The sequence below is a fragment of the Canis aureus genome, chromosome 10 (assembly GCF_053574225.1).
Source record: "Canis aureus isolate CA01 chromosome 10, VMU_Caureus_v.1.0, whole genome shotgun sequence".
NCBI classification, from domain to species: Eukaryota; Metazoa; Chordata; class Mammalia; order Carnivora; family Canidae; genus Canis; species Canis aureus.
The window spans coordinates 9,525,348-9,546,207 of NC_135620.1; the positions used below are offsets into that span (position 1 = coordinate 9,525,348).

At 37.9% G+C, this 20,860-nt stretch overlaps 1 protein-coding gene across 4 annotated transcripts in view; it reads right to left on the bottom strand.

Moving 5' to 3' along the window:
* The window catches only part of DTWD2 (DTW motif tRNA-uridine aminocarboxypropyltransferase 2), a 106,913-nt gene extending 90,121 nt beyond the window's left edge, over positions 1–16,792 (bottom strand). For 2 of the 4 annotated variants that reach the window (XR_013387503.1, XM_077911302.1), the window contains exon 1: positions 16,522–16,788. Coding sequence is in view for 3 of the 4 variants with exons in the window: in XM_077911302.1 (XP_077767428.1) it covers positions 16,522–16,715 (194 nt within the window). In the remaining variant the exon portion in view is untranslated. Of the gene's footprint in view, positions 1–13,482; positions 13,633–16,521 lie in introns of those variants that run through there. The other 2 variants (XM_077911303.1, XM_077911304.1) reach the window with 2 other exon arrangements.
* Positions 16,793–20,860: the final 4,068 nt, after the last annotated feature.

Below are 20,860 nucleotides of genomic sequence, written 5' to 3' on the forward strand. Positions count from 1 at the left end.
AAATACTGTTTTCCATCACTGAGATTTATCTTCTTTAAAATCTATACAACCCAATTAAGGTTAATTACATTCTTAAAATATAAATGGGATTTTCAAATAATTTCCCTGAGGAAATTTTATGGAATAATCTTTTTCTTCTTTTCTCGTTAAGGAGGTAGGAATAAATATGTAGGCTTCCTGTCAGACTCAGACTGACTGGCTTCCTCAGTGAATGCTGTAATACATGGGTAATCTGTCACTCTGGGCACGCTATCTCTGACAGGCTGGAGGCAAATAAAATTATATCTGACATACGGTTAGAGATGCTAGGACTTAAAAAAATCATCTTTCAAAAGTTTAATTAAATTCTTATATCATGTTCACTGAAAGCTATTTTTCTCATCGTACTGACTTTAATCAAGAAAATCTCACATAGGCAAACTTTAAAAATTAGTGAAGAGATTTACAAGAATGACTATTTTTAAAGGATTTCTTTCATCCACTAAACAAAGGCAAATGTAGAACCCAGAAAAAGAGTATACGTCACACTTCCCAGTACTCAACAAAATTTTTTTAGTCCTAATGGAGAGAAAAAGCAAAGAACAAAGAGTTGCATAGCTTTTCAACAGATTAGTTGAATAGATACACTATATTACACACAAAAATGCCAACAACTTTCTAATTTTAAGATAGGCTTTGAAAAACCAAATACCACAGTGCCCTCTACTGTCATTTTAGAGAAAGTTAATCTATAAAATAAACTAGTTTTTAAATTTCTCAAACTATATTCAATATAACCAATGAGAGAAGAAACATCTCCTTTTTACTATAATTAAATTTTTGTATAATAAATACATTAAATAAATTTTCATTTCATAAAGGGAATAAAAACAGTTAACATCTACCATGTCTGACTACTTCAAATATAAATAACAATGATATTCTCATACCTGCCAAGGTTGCTTTTATCACTACCTTATTTTATAACTTCTTCTAGGAGTAAAGGAAGGATAGGCTTAGAAAGAAAAGAAAATCACTGTTAAAAGAGAAAAAATAACTCCATAAAGAGAATGTGTTTTGATGAGACTTTCAAAGACCTGTGCCCCCAGAGGGCATGTCTACAATAGTGATTTCCGAAGTGGATTAAGTAAAATGAGCAAATGGGTCATTACCACTTCTACTTCGAATTAAGCATTACTAATATTTAGTATATGGATTAACACTCCCTCCTTATGCTGATAGGTCATATGGTAATGTGTTAGGATAAGTGAGATCCTGATAGAAAACAAGGCATTCCATAACATGGAGTGTTAACAATAGCACCCACAAAGAAACGACATACACTTGTCAAAGAATCTATATTGAAGAAGTTCTGATCACACAATCACAAATGAGTAAATTTGTGGGAGAGCTGTTTCTTACCTATTCCTACTTCAAGTACTTCATCAGAGTTAAGAAATAAAATCTGGTATGACAATAACATTTTCTATTAAGTTTTTCATTGTAATTCCATTATTGTTAATATACAGTGTTATATTAGTTTCAGGTGTACAATATAATTCCACAATTCTATACATTAGTCAGTGTTAATTATGATAAGTGTACTCTATAATCCCTTCACTTACTTCCCCCATCTTCCCACCCGCCTCCCACTGGTAACCATCAGTTTGTTCTCTATAGTTAAGAGTCTGTTTCTTGGTTTTTCACTCTTCTTTTTTCCCTTTCCTCATTTATTGTGTTTCTTAAATTCCACACATGAATAAAATCATATGGTACTCATCTTTCTCTGACTTATTTCACTTAGCCCCATAGTCTGAAGCTCTACCCATACTGTTGCAAATAGCAAGATTTCATTCTTTTTATGGCTGCATAATATTCCATTCTTTTCAGTTTCATTCTTTTGCATGTAGCTGTCCCATTCTCCCAACACGATTTGTTGAAGACACACTTTTTTCCCATTATATATTCTTTCCTTTGTTAAAGATTAATTGACCATATGTGGATTTATTTCTAGGCTTTCTATTCTGTTTCATTGATCTATGTGTTCATTTTTGTGCCCATATCATACTGATTACTAGGGATTTGTATTATAACCTGAAGTATGGATTGTGATACCTCCAATTTCTTCTTTTTTAAGAATGATTTAACTATTCAGGATCTTTCGTAGTTCCATATAAATTTTAGGATTGTTTGTTCTAGTTCTGTGAAAAATGCTGATATTTTGATAGTAATTGCATTAAATCTACACACTGCTTTGGGTAGTATAGACATTTTAACAATAATTGTGCTTCCAATCCATAAGCATGAAATCCAACTTCTTTTTGTTGTCTTCAATTTCTCTCATCAATGTTTTATAGTTTTCAGAGTACAGGTGTTTCACCCCCTTGGTTAAGTTTATTCCTAGGTATTTTATTATCTCTAGTACAGTTGTATATGGGATTGTTTTCTTAAATTCTCTTTCTGCTGCTTTATTTTCAGTGTATAGAAATGCAACATTTCTGTACATTGATTTTGTATCCTATGCCTTTACTGAATTCATTTATTAGTTCTAGCAGTTTTTTGGTAGAGTCTTCAAGGTTTTCTATATACAATATCATGTCATCTGCAAAGAATGAAAGTTATACTTCTTCCTCACCAGTATGGATGTCTTTAATTTTTCTCGTCTGATTGCTGTGGCTAGGACTTCCAGTACTATGTTGAATAACAGTGGTGAGAACGGACATCCTTGCCCTGTTTCTGACCTTAGGGGAAAAGCTCTCAGTTTTTCCCCATTGAGTATGTTAGCTATGGGTTTGTCATATAAGGCCTGTGTTATATTCAGTTCTATTTCCTTCTAAACCTACTTTGTTGAGGAATTTATCATGAATGAATAAAATCAAATGTTTTTTCTGCATCTATTGAGATGATCATATGTTTTTTATACTTTCTCTTATTGATGTGATATACCACATTGATTAATCTGCAAATACTGGACCACCCTTGCATCCTGGAAATATTTCCCACTTGATCATGGTGAATGATTTCTTTAATGTATTATTGGATTCAGTTTGCTAATACTTTGTTGAGGATTTCTGCATCTATGTCCATCGGACATATTGGCCTGTAGTTCTCTTTTTTGGTAGTATTTTTAGCTGGTTTTGGTAATGCTAGCTTCACAGAATTAATTTAGAAGTTTTCCTTCCTATTCTATTTTTTGGAATTGTTGAGAAGAATAGGTACTAACTTGTCTTTAAATGTTAGAGAGAATTAACCTATGAAGCCATCTGTTCCTGGGCTTTTGTTTACTGATTTGATTTCATTGCTGGTAACTGGTCTGTTCAAATTTTCTACTTCTTCCTGCTTCAGTTTTCGGTAGGTATATGTTTCTAGAAATTTATCCATTACTTCTAGGTTGTTCAATTTTTTGGCATATAATTTTTCATAATATTCTCTTAGTCTTGTTTGCATTTCTTTGGTATTGGTTGTTATTTCTCCTCTTTCATTTGTGATTTTGTTTGAGTCTTATCTCTCTCTCTCTCTCTTTTTTATGAGGTTGGCTAGAGGCTGATCAATTTTGTTGATCTTCTTGGAAAAGTAGATCTTTTCAAAGAACCTGCTCCTGGTTTCATTTATCTGTTCTTCCATTTTTTAGTTTATGACAGTAACTTTAAAAAGCAATATAAAGATTAGTTGAACGTGGATTCACATCTTACTGCCTTTAACAGTGAACCCCACCATATATATACATTATGCCTCAAAATAACAGGTAATGGTAGCATGACTCCATCACAATATGCAAAACATTTTTAAATGGTTTATTTCAACATTGCCTCTTCCTTTTTAAAATCTTTGTGTGTGTGTGTGTGTGTATGGTTTATGAGGCACATCATACATTAATATACAATAAATACACACAACCATAGAAAAAATATCTATTAGAATTTCATCCTAAACTTTTTAACTAACTGTGGTATGTAATCAACTTTGGAATCACTGGCCTAGAGATAAGCTTGTTCCAACTACAGAAACTATAATCAAGAAAATTTTTAGTAAATTTTATTACATATAAGAAGCCTTAAGAAGAGCCAGATGCCTGGATAACAAAGCCTTGTGTCCAGACCAATGACTACACAGAACAGCTATATAAAGCCCCTACCAAAACTTCAATGACAAAGTGACAAATCAGCTAAGACTGAGAATCTTAAGTAATCATAAGTAATCATCTATATTGCTATCATACTATTTACTTTCTATTTTCTTTTATAGAAACATAAACAAATACAAAAATAACAAAACAACCTTCTTAGTAGCAAATTAAATCACTCTTTCCTCTGCAAACTTTTATTTTATGATTTCATAATTTGTCTTAAATATTACTTAGATATATTTGCACTCACACTCAGTTGACTACAAATTTTGGAGGAGATAATCTCTCAATCATTTTCTATGGCCCAACCTATACATTTATTGGAAACTGGATATTGAACTAATAATGATTGAATGAATAAAGAATATCCACATGATTTATCAAAGTGAGCTTCAAGGTCTGTGTGTAACAGAATTTTATTTCTTATCCACTGGCCAAGGAAAGTCAACTGCATGAATGTCCACCCTGACAAGCACGCAGTTAAATACTAAAGTCTCAAGGACCAGCTTTCCTCATTAAAGATGTTTTACAAAGAACAGTACAGAATTAAGAGATCACATTACTAAAAACATCTTCATTTTGTTTATTCTTTCTTCTTCTTTTCCTTACCTAAAAACTGTATTTTAAAATACAGATCCTTATATAGCTGATTCATTAAGGAAGTATTCCTCCTAATTTTATATAAAATTAGGACTCTCAAGAGACCTGAGAATTTTCTTTGATATAAAAGAGAAAATATAAGGTTTAATTTACTGATGCTTACATACTTAAGGGACTATAATAATGCTATGGAGTAAGTCACTGATTTTGATGTACCTAAAAAAGTGTTTTTCATCAATGTAACGTTTATTTGTGGTTGGAAAATGAATACCTTGGAAAGCCCAGAATAACAAAATCTCCATCATGAGGCAATTTATTTATAGTGACCACAATACATAGTGAGCACAATACATGTAACATTATTTACTTGCCCTTAATCTCTAAATCTAGAAAAACTACTCTAACATGGAAAGAGTTAACTAACTCCAAAATAGACCAATTTCATAAATAATAATAATGATATTTCATGGAGGAGGAAAAAAAGAGGGAGAATAGGGGAAGAAAAGGGAAAAGGAGGAAGGAGAAGGTAGAGGAAGAGAAGGGAAGAAAATGAGGAAAGAATGGAGGGAAAAGATAAAGAGGAAGAATTTTTTAATTTATAATTTGAGAGAGAGCATGCGTGCATATGTGAGAAGGCGGAGGGACAGAGTGAGAGGGACAGAAAGAATCTCAAACAGACTCCAGGCTGAGTGCAGAGCAAAACACAGGGTTCGATCTCATAACCCTGAGATCAAGACCTGAGCTGAGGGATCCCTGGGTGGCGCAGCGGTTTAGCGCCTGCCTTTGGCCCAGGGCGCGGTCCTGGAGACCCGGGATCGAATCCCACGTCGGGCTCCCGGTGCATGGAGCCTGCTTCTCCCTCTGCCTGTGTCTCTGCCTCTCTCTCTCTCTGTGACTATCATAAATAAATAAAAATTAAAAAAAGAAAAGATTTTTTTAAACTCTTCAATTCAAAATGTCTACAAGTAATTACGAATATACGGTTAAAGACACAAGAAGTAGGAAAAGGCTAAGCCACAGGAATCCACTAGTATCATGGAAAAAACAGTCAGAAGAGTAAATAATTCAAACTTAGAAGACAGGCAAGACAGGTATTTAAGCTGGACCCTGAAACAGAATAGCATCTCAGACACCAGGGATGAGGAAACAGCATTTGATACAAAGGGAATAACAGAACAAAGGCATGAATTAGAACACAAAAAAAACATATTTTGGGGGATTAGTTCCAGGTAGCTGGAGAAGAGGGTATGGGAAGGGTATAATGAAGAAGAAATGTGCAAGGCTTTGCAAGCCACATTAGAGCCTGGACTCCATTCTTCACCTGAAATACAAGCATGGAAAGTCTCCAGGAAAGGAATAAACATAAGCATACCCAGATGTTAAAAATCAAATAAGCTTTTTTGAAAAGGAGCTGGAAAACAGTTTGAAAATACCCCAAAAGGCAAACACAGAAATACTATGCTACCCAGCAATTCTATTCCTAGGTATATACCACCAAAAAAATTGAAAACAGGAATTAGAACAGAATCAGGCGTACCAATGTTCATAGCAGCACTATTCACAAGTGTCCATCAACAAGTGAATGGATAATAGATAAGCAAAAAAAAAAAAAAAAATGCTCAATAAACAAAAGTGATATATACGTACAATTCAAACATAAAAAGGAAAGAAATTTTGATAAGCTATAATATGAATGGAACTTGAAAACATTATTCCAAGTGAAATATTAGACATAGAAAAATAAATACTATATGATATAAAAAGGATCTGGAAAAAGAAAATTCATAGAAATAGAGTAGAAGTTACCAGAGGCTGGGCTGGGGGGGATGGAGGATGGGAAATGATTATTTAATGGGTACAGAGTTAACGTCAGAGATGATGAAAAAGTCTGGTGCACAGATAGTAGTGATGATTATACAATATTATGAATGTATCTAATAATGCTGAGTTATACAGTTAAAATCATAAAAATTGTAAATATTGTTATACATATATTAGCACAATTTTTAAAAAAGAAAGAGAGAGTAGCCTGCCAAGTAACATGTCTACATAAACGAACAGGTCAGATATTTCTCCCACAGGCTAATCCCTCTCAACCTTTGCAAAGTCCAAAGACTCCTCCTATAACTTTTCTTTTTTTCCCCCCTAACTCTAGAAGACTTGTATTTACTTCATTTCACTGCTGCTTTTTTTCCCACAGCATTCCCATTAGGCTTCCAGCAGAGAAAAACCAAAAGAAAGGAAAAAAAACAAAAAACAGGGGAAAACAAAATAAATTCCTATCAGTAATATCTTCAAATTTGCCATTCTGACTGAAAAAATGAGGACCTATCAACAGAAATAAGAAGCTGACCTTAGCCAAGTAAAGGATTTAAGAAATAAAAGCTCAACCTTAAAAAAAAAAAAATAGTAATTAAAAATCTCCTTTCCCAAAATAACAATAGCCAAAGAAAAGGAAAAAGAAAAGAATCTATGGATTTGAAGACCACAAATAAACACCTCACTGGAAGTATTTATTATATGTAGCAGGAAAACAAGGTTAGTTATACTGTTTGCTTCCTTTATTACAATCCTTTATTAAGTGGTGTAATAATAGAAGTAGGAAAGCTAAAGCAGTCTGCCCCTTACTAGTTCCCTCACCTTGAGGGTCTATAAAAGGGAATAACTATTAAAATCACAAAGTTGTCTCATGTATTAAATAAATTACGTACATAAGAGCACTTTATAACCTGTGAACCCCTTTTAAATGATACCAAATTTTGGACTAGACTATTTCTGAATATTTTCTCTCACTATATAAGTACGAACATAACAATGAATTATTAATTTTGGGCAAATGTACTTTAAAAATTAATGTGCTTTGATGTTCTTTGAAGAAAACTTCTATCCATTGGAGGGTAATGATATAATTCTTATTTTTCTTAGGGAAAATAAATCAAACATTTAGAAAGCTCTAATGTGGTTTTTAAAATTGGTCACTCCTCTTTGGAGACTTAATTAAGAAAAAAAATCCCTCTTGACATATATCATCTTTGCTCAACTTTGAACATTAAGATTAGCTTGCACAGTAATCTGTAAATCAGTTAGCTTTCCACATATATTACAAATTAACAACTTCAAAGAATAAATATATTTTCTAAACCAATAGGAAAGAACATATTAACTTAATACTTTTCTCTTAGGAATACGATACTTTTTTTTGATATGAACAAAGAATTAAATTTTTAAATTATCTAAATTTTAATCTAAAAATTATCATCAAGAATTAGGTGACTTTAAATTACCAAAATAGTTTGTTTTCTAAACCTAATTGCTGATACCAGTTCAACACTCTTAATATATCCTAAACTAATTGCCTTGGGAATCATCATTTTTCACTTGTACCTACCAAACTCGTAGGCTGATTTACTTTGCTGCTTAAGCAGACCAGCCATAATGGTAAATGAGACCTAGAATCAAAAAGCAAATGCCTACAAAGGGCAGGTAGTTAATAAGAATGAATCAAGCAGGAATAGCTAGGAGCTTCAGTGCCCTGGACAGATCACACCGGACCCAACGTCATAACCAATGCTCAGCTCAATCAATTACTGCTCCAAAAGGTGGTCCCTGAGCTGCTAGATCTTCCTATTCTCACAGAAGCCAGAAATCTGGATTTTTTTATATATATAAAACGTCTTGTTTTTCAACTGTTAGAACTAATTTAAAAATGTAAAACACCAGTTCAAAACAAAATATCTGCTGGCTGCCAATGTGTGTGGCTCTTGCATTCTTCTTAAACATCTGCAGTTTCCCCTCTGTCCCTCTTTCATGATTTTATCCCCACCACCTTTTTCTCCAGAATATGCAAACCTAAAGAATAAGGAAAGATTAAGATGTGGAATCAAGGAGCTATATGTTGCTAAAAGGTATGAACCAGGAACTAGAAGATGAGTAAGTTCTAAAAATCTAAAAATCAAATACACAGTATAGTGATTATAGTCACAGTAATGTATGATATATAGACCTCCCTCGACTTATGACAGGGTCACATCCTCATAAATGCATCAAGTTGAAAATATCCTGAGTCACAACACATTTAATACACCTATCCTACCAAACATCATAGCTTAGCCTAGCCAACGTTGCTCAAACATGCTCAGGACACTTATCTACTGTTGGGCAAAATCATCTAACAAAGACTATTTTTACTAATGCTAAATATCTCATGTAACTTATGGATTATTGTACTGAAAGTGAAAGACCGAATGACTGGCTGGGCAAAGAATGGTTTTAAGTGCATTGGTTGTTGTTCTCCAGGCTACGTAGTTCCCTGCTGCCACCCAGCATCATGAGAAAGTATCATACTACATGTCACTAGACCAGGAGAATGCAAAACTTCAAAAATCAAAAGTACTGTTTCTATTGAATGCATATTGCTCCTGCACCCACACCACCATAAAGTCAAAAAATCCTAAAATGAACCATTGTGAGGCAGGGACCATCTATACTTCAAATTTTCTGAGACTAGATCTTAAATCTTCTCACCAGAAAAAAAAAAAAAAAAAAAAAAAAAAGGATAATTATGTGACCAAAGCTAACACTACCAGTGCTAATCATACTGTATCATAAAAATGCATCAAATCCACACAATGCATAGTTGAAACTTAGATAATGTTATGTGCAAATTACACCTCAATTTTTTTTTAGAAAAGGAGCTAGAGAACACTAAAGCTGGGGTATCTTGTTACTAAGCTTGAAGTAAACATACTTAAGTTTTAAAAATATGAAAATCAGGGTGCCTGGCTGGCTCAGTACAGCATGAGGGTTGTGAGTTCAAGCCCCAGGGTGGAGCCTACTTTAAAAATACATATGGGCAGCCCGGGTGGCTCAGCGGTTTAGCGCCGCCTTCAGTCCAAGATGTGATCCTGGAGACCTGGGATTGAGTCCCACGTCAGGCTTCCTGCATGGAGACTGTTTCTCCCTCTGCTTGTGTCTCTGCCCCACCCCCCCCATGAATAAATAAAATATTTTTAAAAAATAAAAATACATACATATATACATAGTATGAAAATCAGAGCTACTCTTGCAGACTTGGTGGCTCCACTTTAACTAGTGATAGTGACTACATCTATCTACTCTGCCAACAAAATCATAAGACTTTTGCAGCAAACATGGAGCTAGGTTAAATGCTTGCTGAGCCCAGGAGCCAGGCAGACTGGAGCTGGAGACCCAACTCTGCTACTTACTTGTTACCTCTACCTCCTCATCATTAAATTTTTGTTTTACTCAAGTATGATTAAAATACAATGTTTTACTAGTTTCAGGTGTACAACATAATGATCCAACAATTCTATACATTACTCAGTGCTCATTAAGTGTAATCACCATCTGTCGCCATGCAACATTATTATATTATTGACTATATTTTCTATGCTGTACTTTTTAACCCTATGACTTATTTATTTTATAGCTGGAAGCCTGTACCTCTTAATCCCCTTCACCTATTTCACCCATCCCCCTTTAACCTCCCCTCTGGCAACCACCATTTTGTTCTCTGCATTTAAGAGTCTGGGTTTTTTTGTTTATCTCTTTGTCCACTTGTTTTGTTTTTTTAGATTCCATGTACTGAAAACATATGGTATTTGTCTTTCTGTCTAATTTATTTCACATGCCATTATATCCTCTATGTCCATGCATGTAGTTGCAAATGGCAGGATTTCAGTCTCTTTTGGTCATGTAATATTCTATTTCAAATACATATAAACATATACATATTGTATAAGATTCCACTTATAAGATATAAGATTATCTATATCTTATATCTGTATAAGATATAATCTATATAAGATTCTCTATTCCACTATACATACCATATGTATGTGTACACACACCATATATCCTTTATCCCTTTCTCAATTGACAGACCCTTTGGTTGTTTCCATACTTGGCTACTGTAGATAATGCTGCAACAGATACGAGGTGCATATATATTTTCAAATTAGGGTTTTCACTTCCTTTGCATAAGAATCCAGTTATAGAATTACTGGATCAGATGGTATTTATGTTTTTAATTTTTTGAGGAACCCCCATCATGTTTTCCAGTTTCTGCACAAATTTACATTCCTACCAGCAGTGCACCAGGGTTTCCTTTTCTCCACATCCTTACTGATACTTGCTATTTTGCAACTTTTTAATTTAATTTTACCCCTTCTGAAAGGTATAAAGTGGTATCTTTCATTGTGGTTTTTGATTTGCATTTCCCTGATGAGTGGTTTGATCATCTTTTCATGTGTGTGTTGGCCATTCATATGTCTTCTGTGGAAAAATATCTATTTAGGTCTTCTGCCCATTTTAATCTGATTATTTGGGTTTTGTTTTTTTTGTTTTTTGTTTTTTTTTTTTTTTTTTGGGTGTTGCACCTACTCCATAATTTCATACTTAACCATAGGGGCACCTGGCTGGCTCAGTCAGAGGAATGTGTGACTCTTAATCTCTGGGTCATGAGTTCAAATCCCACATGAGGTATAGAGATTTCAAATCCCACATGAGGTATAGAGATTAAACAAAAAAACTTCTTAAAAATTTTTTAAATAAAAAATAAAAGCTAACAACAAAACCAACACTAAAATTGTTGTCATGAAAAATAAAATCTTGCATATAAAATACCTAGGCCTCGTAGGTGTGCAAGCCCTTGCTGTTTCCCTTCCTCAATTAAAAAATACTGGGTGGTCTGACATTATTCCATTATTCTAAGGATCAATGATTTGTCAGTGATTTCTAACTCTTATCCTCAGGCTCATGGCAGTAATTATAGAAGATATAAAAGTATAATTAAGATGTCTCACTTCTTTACTAGAATGAGGCTCGAACTCTTCTCAGTCAAGACTTTACCACTATATCACAAATCAGTCTGTGTTTTTTAATAAAATAGAAATTATTATAGCTAAAAGTCACCTGATGAAATCACACTTGTGACAACCATTCAAATATTAAAAATACTCCAGGGCTTAGTTTGGTGGATTCTAATACATTTGGCTGAATTCTTCTTAACCTCCCTAACACAGATTACCTGGCCCTTCCCAATGCAACCACCACTAACCTCTATAGCTATCTCCTCTCCTTCCTTTCCAACAAGCTCTCTAAACACACTCTTTTCTATACTCTGTACACCTGTACATTCTGTTTACTCAACAGGAACACACTTCTAATAAAATATGTATCTAGCAATAACAAACCAGTTTGGGATTTTTTTTAAATATCCTGTTCATGTTGAAGAGATCTTATACTTCCAACTAGCAAGCCTCTGCTCTAAAGTTAAACTGTTTGGACTGGCTGAATAAAACCAATTTTTGGAACTCCCTAGGCTATGACAGTTACATGTTTAGAGAAAGGAATACTGTTTTAAGTAAATGGCCAAATAATTGATATTTGCTGGTCACCCAAATATAAGAATGCATTTCAGGGGCTCCCTGGGTGGCTCAGCAGTTTAAGCACCTGCCTTAGGCCCAAGACCTGATCCCGGAGTCCCCGGGATCGAGTCCCACGTCAGGCTCCTTGCAGGGGGCCTGCTTCTCCCTCTGCCTGTGTCTCTGCTTCTCTCTCTCTATCTCTCATTAATAAATAAATAAAATCTTTTTTTAAAAATGCATTTTAGTTTTAAAAACTATTATAAGCATAAATGTAGGTAAGTTCACCCAGGGCAGTAAAATTCCAAGAGCTTAATGAAATAAAATATAAAGAGCCATCAATTAGTCATATTTCACTAACAACACCTAAGTATTCTCTGATTTCTAGAACTGTAATCTAACCAATTAAAACAAGCAAAATACATACTATGCCAAGGCAGAGAAGAGTTTTTAAAAGGTGTAAAATTTCACCAGAAAAAGCAAAATGCAGAATTGTTGGAATGAATCATAATCCTAAAATATTAACTAAATGTAACTGAAAACAAGCTAATATCCACATCATTTTTATTTTTTAAAAAACAGATTGGGGGGATCCCTGGGTGGCTCAGCGGTTTAGTGCCTGCCTTTGGCCTAGGGTGTGATCCCAGGATCCAGTTCCACATGGGGATCCCTGTATGAAGCCTGCTTCTCCCTCTGCCTGTGTCTCTGCCTCTCTCTCTGTGTCTCTCATGAATAAATAAATAAAATCTTAAAAAAAAACAAAAAAAAAAAGGCAGATTAGGTTAAAGCCTTACGCTTTAAGGAGGAATGAAAAGGCAAAAAGAACTTTTAGGGCAATAAAAATACTCTGTATTATACCATAATAGTGGATATTATAAAGTGTTATTATAAAGTTGTCCAAAATCAAAATATATACAACACCAGGGGTAAACCCTAATGTAAAACTACAGACATTGAGTTACAATGACATTCATCCAATTTAGCAAATGTACCCCCCTGGCAGGGGATGCTGATAATGGGCGAAGTTACCTAGAGGTGGGGGCAGAGGATGTATAGGAGATCTCTGCTCCTTCCATGAAATTTTGCTGTGAATCTAAGACTTCTTTAAAAAATAAAGTCTATTAGGGGGTAGGGCAGTGGATTAGAAAAACTATAAATCTTCGCTAAATGTAGGAGACTAATCTTCTTTATAAAAAACTATATACAGCATTTATAATGAGCAATTCTGAATAGACTAAAAACTACATGATAAAGCTGGCATGATAATTTAGCCTTGCATTTATACTTGAAATACTTTTCTATCAGCATCCTATTGAGATACCTTTGCATCATTGTTAAGTGGTTCTCCTAACACTTTTAGGGAACTTGTTTAAATAAACTGTATTCACATACCCTTTCTGTTCAACTATGCAGTCCCGGGCATCTGGATGGGTCAGTGGTTGAGCATCTACCTTTGGCTCAGATTGTGATCCCGGGATCTGGGATGAGTCCCACATCAGGCTTCCTGCAGGGAGCCTGCTTCTCCCTCTGCCTATGTCTCTGCCTCTCTCTGTGTCCCTCATGAATAAATAAATAAAATCTTTTAAGGGGATCCGTGGGTGGCGCAGCGGTTTGGCGCCTGCCTTTGGCCCGGGGCGCGATCCTGGAGACCCGGGATCGAATCCCACGTCGGGCTCCCGGTGCATGGAGCCTGCTTCTCCCTCTGCCTGTGTCTCTGCCTCTCTCTCTCTCTCTCTCTCTCTCTCTGTGACTATCATAAATAAATTAAAAAATTAAAAAAAAATAAAATAAAATCTTTTAAGAAAAAATTATACACAGTTCCTACTAAACACATATTATTCATTCTCCTCCAAAGTCTATCTGTATTGAGTGTCTACTCTCAATAATACAATATAAAAAGATCCTTACACTCAAGATCTCTTCCTCTGAGCTCTTACAAACCAATCCTGGGAAAAGGTCAAAATGTCCAAGGTCAGATACTCCAAGTAGTCAAGTAAAGACATTAAACCAGTCTGTCCTTCTCTCCTTCTCAGAATGCGTTTCTCCTGACTGGATCCTTCTCATCTTTCAACTCTCAGTATATATATTTCAATTATCTCCTCAGAAATATTTCCTGACAGCTTCCTATTTCTGTCACAGAATCCCATTCTTCTGCTTCATTGCTAGTTAGTTTGTTGTTTTTGTTTTTCATTCTGTAACTACACAGTTGGTTGCTGGTTTATATCTGTATCCAGTAACAGACTGAACATCCCATAAGGGCACAAATTCCACTGTATAACCAAGAATCACCAAAGCCTTCAATAAACACTGGTTAAATGAATGCATAGGTCTGGGGCTCAGGGCAAATGACTGGGCTAGAAGTACTGGGGTAGAGGTGATAATTTACCCATGAAAACTGGGAAGATCACCTGTGAAAAATGAGGGGGGTGAGAAGAGAAGAGAATCCAGAATCAGGAGCTGAGGAAGCCCAGCATTTAGAGTTTGAGTGAAACAAGCAAAGAAGACTAGGACAGACAAGTCAGATAAACCACAGGGAAGGGGAATCCCTGGGTGGCGCAGCAGTTTGGCACCTGCCTTTGGCCCAGGGTGCGATTCTGGAGTCCTGGGATCGAGTCCCACGTCAGGCTCCCGGCATGGAGCCTGCTTCTCCCTCTGCCTGCGTCTCTGCCTCTCTCTCTTTCTCTATGTCTGTCATGAATAAATAAATAAATCTTTTTAAAAAAATAAAAAATAAAAATAAATAAAATAAAGTAAAATAAAATAAAATAAAATAAAATAAAATAAAATAAAACAAAACACAGGGAAGCCAGAGACACACGACGTTTCAAGAAGTCAGTATCTAATTGCAGACTGCTGCCAACAGGTCTAGTAAAAAGTAAACAGGGGCACCTGGGTGGCTGAGTGGTTGAGCATCTGCCTTTGGCTCAGGTCGTGATCCCAGGGTCCTGGGACCAAGTCCCACATCAGGCTTCCTGAGGGGGGCCTGCTTCTCCCTCTGCCTATGTCTCTGCCTTTCTCTTGTCTCTCATGAATAAATAAATAGAATATTTTTTTTAAAGTGAACAGAAAAGGATCCACTGGATTTCATCTCAGGGGGTTGACTTTGAGAAGAGCCATGTCAGGGCAGTGTAGGGCATGATGACACACCGCAGAGCTATTCCCAGGTGAGGAAGCAGAGACACCACCTAAGGGTTTAAATTGCAGCCTGAAGAGAGATAGGTGATAGATGAAGACCTTCAGCAATCAAACAAAATGATCCTGAACAACCACAGGGTAGAGAGAACTGTATATCTAAACAGCATGAGCTGTAAACAGGCAAGGGGAAGCAATCCTCACCACCCTGAAATACACTAGCACCCTGAAGAGCAGCAGCACAATGACCAATCCTGAAAGGTACTGTAACAACTGGGCATACTGTGAGCCTTCAATGTTAGCTGCTGTTGCCTGCTTAATACACTGTGTCTTCATCAGACTGTAAGCGTCCCAACGAGGGCAGAGGCGGTGTGTTTTATTGATGCCCGCATTCTCACGACCTAGCACAATACAGATGCCTGGAACGATACAGATGCTCAATAAATACTTCCAAGTGAACTCAGATTTCAAAAGTCATTTTGACTGTCGCTGTTCTCTAATTTTTTTTTTTTTTTTAAGATTTTATGTATTCATTTGACAGAGAGAAAGAGCACAAACAGGGAGAGTGGCAGAAGGAGAAGCCGGTTCCTGGCTGAGCAGGTGGCCCGGTACCTGAGACGAAGGCAGAAGCTCAACTACTGAGCTACCCAGGCGTCCCTAATTTTTTTTTAAAGACTACTTATTTATTCATTTATCTATCAATCAGAGAGAGAGAGAGAGAGAGCGCACAAGCAGGGGGAGAGGTAGAGGGAGAAACAGGCTCCCGGAGGGGAGCCGGATGCAGGACTCGATCCCAGGACCCTGAGATCCTGACCTGAGCCGAAGGCAGGCGCTTCACCGGCTGAGCCCCCAGGCGCCCCTGATTTCTAATTATTTTTTACCTTTTTTTACTGTGAGAGGACTATGTCACTCGAGCAGTGTTAGCTACTTTAAAGATGGTCATTACCCCTTACTTTTCTGACTCCTAAACTTTCTTGACCGCGAACTCGAGTGGGCTCATCCCACGACAGGCTCAGTGTCTTGCAGGAAGTGAGGCTAACTACTCCTGAACCTGGATAAACGGCTTCTTACTAAAGGGCTGTCCCCGCAATTTTCCAGAGCGACCCCAAGGTCACCGGCGGCGGCCCCGGAGGCGGCGCTCCCCGGGGCGGGGCGGGGCGGGGCGGAGCCGGAGCCGGAGCCGCCGCCTCCCCGGACGCGGGCGCTGCAGCCTCCTCCCGAGGCCGCCGCCGGGCCAGGTCCCCGCCCCCCACCCGGCCCCGCCCCGCCCCGCCCCGCCCCGCCCCGCCCCGCGGTCACCTGCAGCGGCTGCACTGGGGCCTCCGCTGGGCGGGCTCCACCGGCAGCTCCCACAGCGCGTCGGCACAGGCGCCGTCCGTCGCGGCGCCCAGGGAAGCCTCCGCCGGCGCTGTGCGGCCCTCCCGCCGCCCCTCGTCCTCAGGCGGCCGAGCGACGGGGTCCCCGGCTGTTCCCGCCGGTGTCTGCGGCTCCATCGCAGGCGCGCCCGTGCCGCCGTCACGCGGAGTCCTCGCTGCCGCCGGGGGGCGCCACACGCTGCGGAAACCGCCTCGCGCCGCCCGGCGTCACGCACGCAGGCCACGTACGGGGGGCGGGTCCCCGAAGCCCAGGCTCGAGGCCCCGCCCCGCCGCGGAATCGGGGCGCGCCTATTGGTCGGTGCTCAGCGGGCGGGTAGACCTCGAGCGGGGAGGCCAGTGTGGGTTGCCCCGGGGAGCAGGTGCTGGAGTAGGTCAGCCTTTCGGGCCCCGGAGGACGGAAACCCTTCAGCAGGCACCTCAGGCGGCAAACTCCAATGTGCCTTCCTTAGCGTCTCCCCTTTACAAGTGAAAATTAAATGGAATTCTGCATTTTCCACCTTAGGATAGGACTTTGAGAATTAAACCGGTTGAGCGCATGCCGCAGTTGCAGCAGCGAGGTACTTGATGTCTAAGGGCCAACGCAGGACAGGCAGTGCCAACTGCCAAGTGGATGCTCGGCTGGTGCATTTCACACAGATTCTTAAGTAGAAAGAGAGGGAGCTGCATCCTGTCTCTTGTACGCCTTGGTAGTCCTCCCTTGGCTGGCATCAAGCATGCTGTCTTACACTGGACACCAAATGTTTGTTGAATGAGGTTTTTAAGTTATGTGAAGCCTGTAAGATCAGGAAGCAATCAGAGGGCTTTTTTTGTGGTTAAGGAAAAAAAAGCCATCCAAACAGAGAAAGAAAGAAAGAGAGAGAAAAAAGAAAGAGAGAGAGGAAAGAAAGAAAGAAAGAAAGAAAGAAAGAAAGAAAGAAAGAAAGAGAAAGAAAGAAAAGAAAAGAAAAGAAAAGAAAAGAAAAGAAAAGAAAAAGAAAGAAAAGAAAAGAAAAGAAAGAAAAGAAAGATAATTACGTTACACAAGTATTTACAGCTCCTGGATAACAGCAATCTAACCTGCAGTGTTTTGAGCCAAAATGAACTCCACCTTAGAATGAAAGAAGAGATAGTACTTGCTGAGAATGGGCGCTGATGCTTTTCACTTATTAATATAGTATGTTATTTGTACCAGTGTTCAGCATTTTAAAAAAATGTAACTTGACTTTCATCATTTATCTAAGTCTTGCAATCATAATTATTTGATTCCAGACCCAGGAAGGATTAAATATAAAACAAAGTGTCTTCACTACTAAGAGTAATAGAGCAATATTCTGTTTCTTAAAATAACGTGCTTATTTCAGTATGTAGAGGTCTTCAGTCCTCTTAAAACCAAGCTGATGAATAGAATACAGGGCTATTGTTTTTAACTATTCTTCATTCTTTTCCCTGGCAACAGTAACTGTCTCTTTTTTTTTTTTTTTTTTTTTAGTATCCCACCTGGTGATGAATGTAGAATGGGAGAAAGAACTGAGACATAGGCCAGCTGAAATTGGGAAATAATGAAAACCCAGAGACTGTAGAAAGACAGGTGAATTGGAAAATAAAGAAATATTGGCTGCAGATTTAGGATAGAGAACCAATTCTTTAACTGCCAAAACTAAATTCTCATGTGGCAACCTTTAGACACTTTTCTCTAGTTTCAAGACATGAAATTTTCTCTTAAGCCATTTAAAGTTCCTCCCAATTGTGAGGTATGTGAGGGCATATCAGTCCTGACAGTCTACTTATATTTGGCTTTCCCTTTAACCCCCCTAATCAGATAACTGGTAGTACACTTCAAAGCATCCAAAATCCAATCCATTTATCTCTTCTACTTTTGCCCTGGTTCAAGCCCCCATCATCTCTTGCACAGATTATTGCCATAGACACATAGTGGTCTCTTGCTCTATCCTTGCTTCTCTATAAATCCATTCTCCCAGAGAGCCTGAGCACAGGGAGGGGCAGAGGAAGAAGGAGAAGTAGACTCCCCACTGAGCAGGGAACCTTACAAAAGGCTCAATCTCAGGACTCTGGGATCATGACCTGAGCCAAAGGCATACACTTAACCAACTGGGCTACCCAGGCGCCCCACATAAAAAATTTATTTAAAAGATTTTCATGCCCTAGGAGCCTTCATAAGGGATCAAGACTCAAAGAAGTTGCTGAAACCAACTTGCTTTTACTTTAGGTTGAACAAAGGGAGACAATTGTGGGAAAGTGACTCAACTATGTGGGCAGGCTGAAGCAAGATCAGAATTATTTTAACAAGGATGACTTGTATAGAATTCTCTTGATCTAAACTTCCTATCCTTGAAGATCAGAATGTGTTTGCCTTCTGGCATAAAGAGAACATCTTTCATATAGGAATCTCATCTCCTTTTAAGAAAAAGAAGGAAGATGAGTGTTTTTCTTGTATTTGCTGTCTTTCAAGTGCCTTTCACTCAACACAATCCATATGCCCAAGTGCCATGTTCTGAACTTCTGAGCCAGTAATGGCAAGTTGAGTCTCTGATATGATTCGAATCTCCCCAGCCCCATCTTCCATAGTGTTAAAAAGAAAACCACAGGCCCAAAATGGTGTCACTTAGGCCAAGTCACCAATTTGGGGCTTACTTAATACCTAACAGTATTAGGGGACTGTTATAGCCTTCCCCAGAAAAGTAGTCTTCCCTGGCCAGTCAGGAATTTTCTGATCAGAACCAACGAAGTAAGTAATCTGTCACATGGACCTTCTCTATCCCCCAATTCACATAAAAGTTCCCCAAATGAAGATGACTTCCCCTGAAATAACCCTTTTTTTATGTTTATGATTTCTTTGTCCTGCCTTTAAGAACCTTTCCTTCTTTGCAGCCCTTTGGAGTTCCCTTCTACCTGCAGGAAAGGTGCTGCATGATTCATGAATTAATTAATAAAGACAATTATATGTTTGAATTTACTTGTTATTGAACAAATTTGGGGGCAGCATTGGGGTCTGAAGTGAACTTTTTTTTTAAGATTTAATTTATTTATTCATGAGAGACACAGACAGAGAGAAAGAGACAAAAGCAGAGCCTAAAGAGAGGATCCTGGAAAAACTGGCAGAAGGCAGTGAAAGGTGAAAATTCTTACCAGAATCTGTTCCTCTGAATTTCTGTCTATAGTGTCCAATCTAAAGAGGAATATAAAATTTCAAATTGTCTCTTCCCATCCAAATCCAGACCAATTGGTTATTGATTGATCTTTTTCTTTCCAGGGATAGTGATTGTCTTATTTTACATAAAAGGGCTTGGCTTTTTGTCTGCTTAGGACATACAGGTTATCAGTTCCTTCTGGCTTTCTTTGCAAGTGACCCTGAATCTTGGGAAGTTAGGATCCTTTGCACCCTCTTTGGAGACCCCTCTTGCACCAAAGGAGAGTTACTCAGTACTGCCAGAAATACTTAAAATTACAACTTTATATCCAGAGGAAAGGAAGCAAATTGAAGACAATGTACTTGGATAGGTGGATCAACTTATGTTACTTAAATTACAATCTAATTTTTTGAGGAATTGAGAGTAACTGTCCTTATCTTACAAACCTTTTGCAAAGCAAAAGTCAGTTCTAAAAGCAATTCACAATTAACCCATTCCTTTTTCCAATTGCAAAACATCTGTTATCTCAAAGACTGTTAAATTATTTGCCTTAGGAAAGCAAAGACCTTCTTGGAGGAACTCACCCTTCTTTCCCTGTCTCTTTAAGTTATAAATCTTGTCATATCTTTGAAATATAAACATAGCCCCCAACTGTCTGAAACAGTAGGGGGCAAAAGGAAAAAAAGGCCTTTTTAAAATAAAAACTACTAAAAGGGCTCTTGTGCCCAAACTCTAGCACAGCCTCCTCAAGATTAATTCCAGAGACAAATACTAATCTTAAAAATCTTCTCCACACATATTAAATTTAAAAAGTTTTATATATCCAGACAAGTAAAGTTAACTTATTCTGTCTACAAGAGAAAGTAATTTGGGGCCAACTTCTTTTATAACTAGTGAATTTTGTACCTATTTTATTTCCTGGCTTTAAATGTCAAACAAAAGCTGTAAGGTCTCTGTTTGCATCTGTACGTTCATATGTGTCTATATATGTGTGGTAGTGTAACCAAACCACCATGAGTTTGCTCCTTGGTGAGTCAGAAACCGCACCGCAGGTTGAGTTGTCACACAAATAAAACTTTAGGCAGCACGGAAAATAACTTCCAAAGCCTCTCGGAGTAAAGGTGGATGGGTTC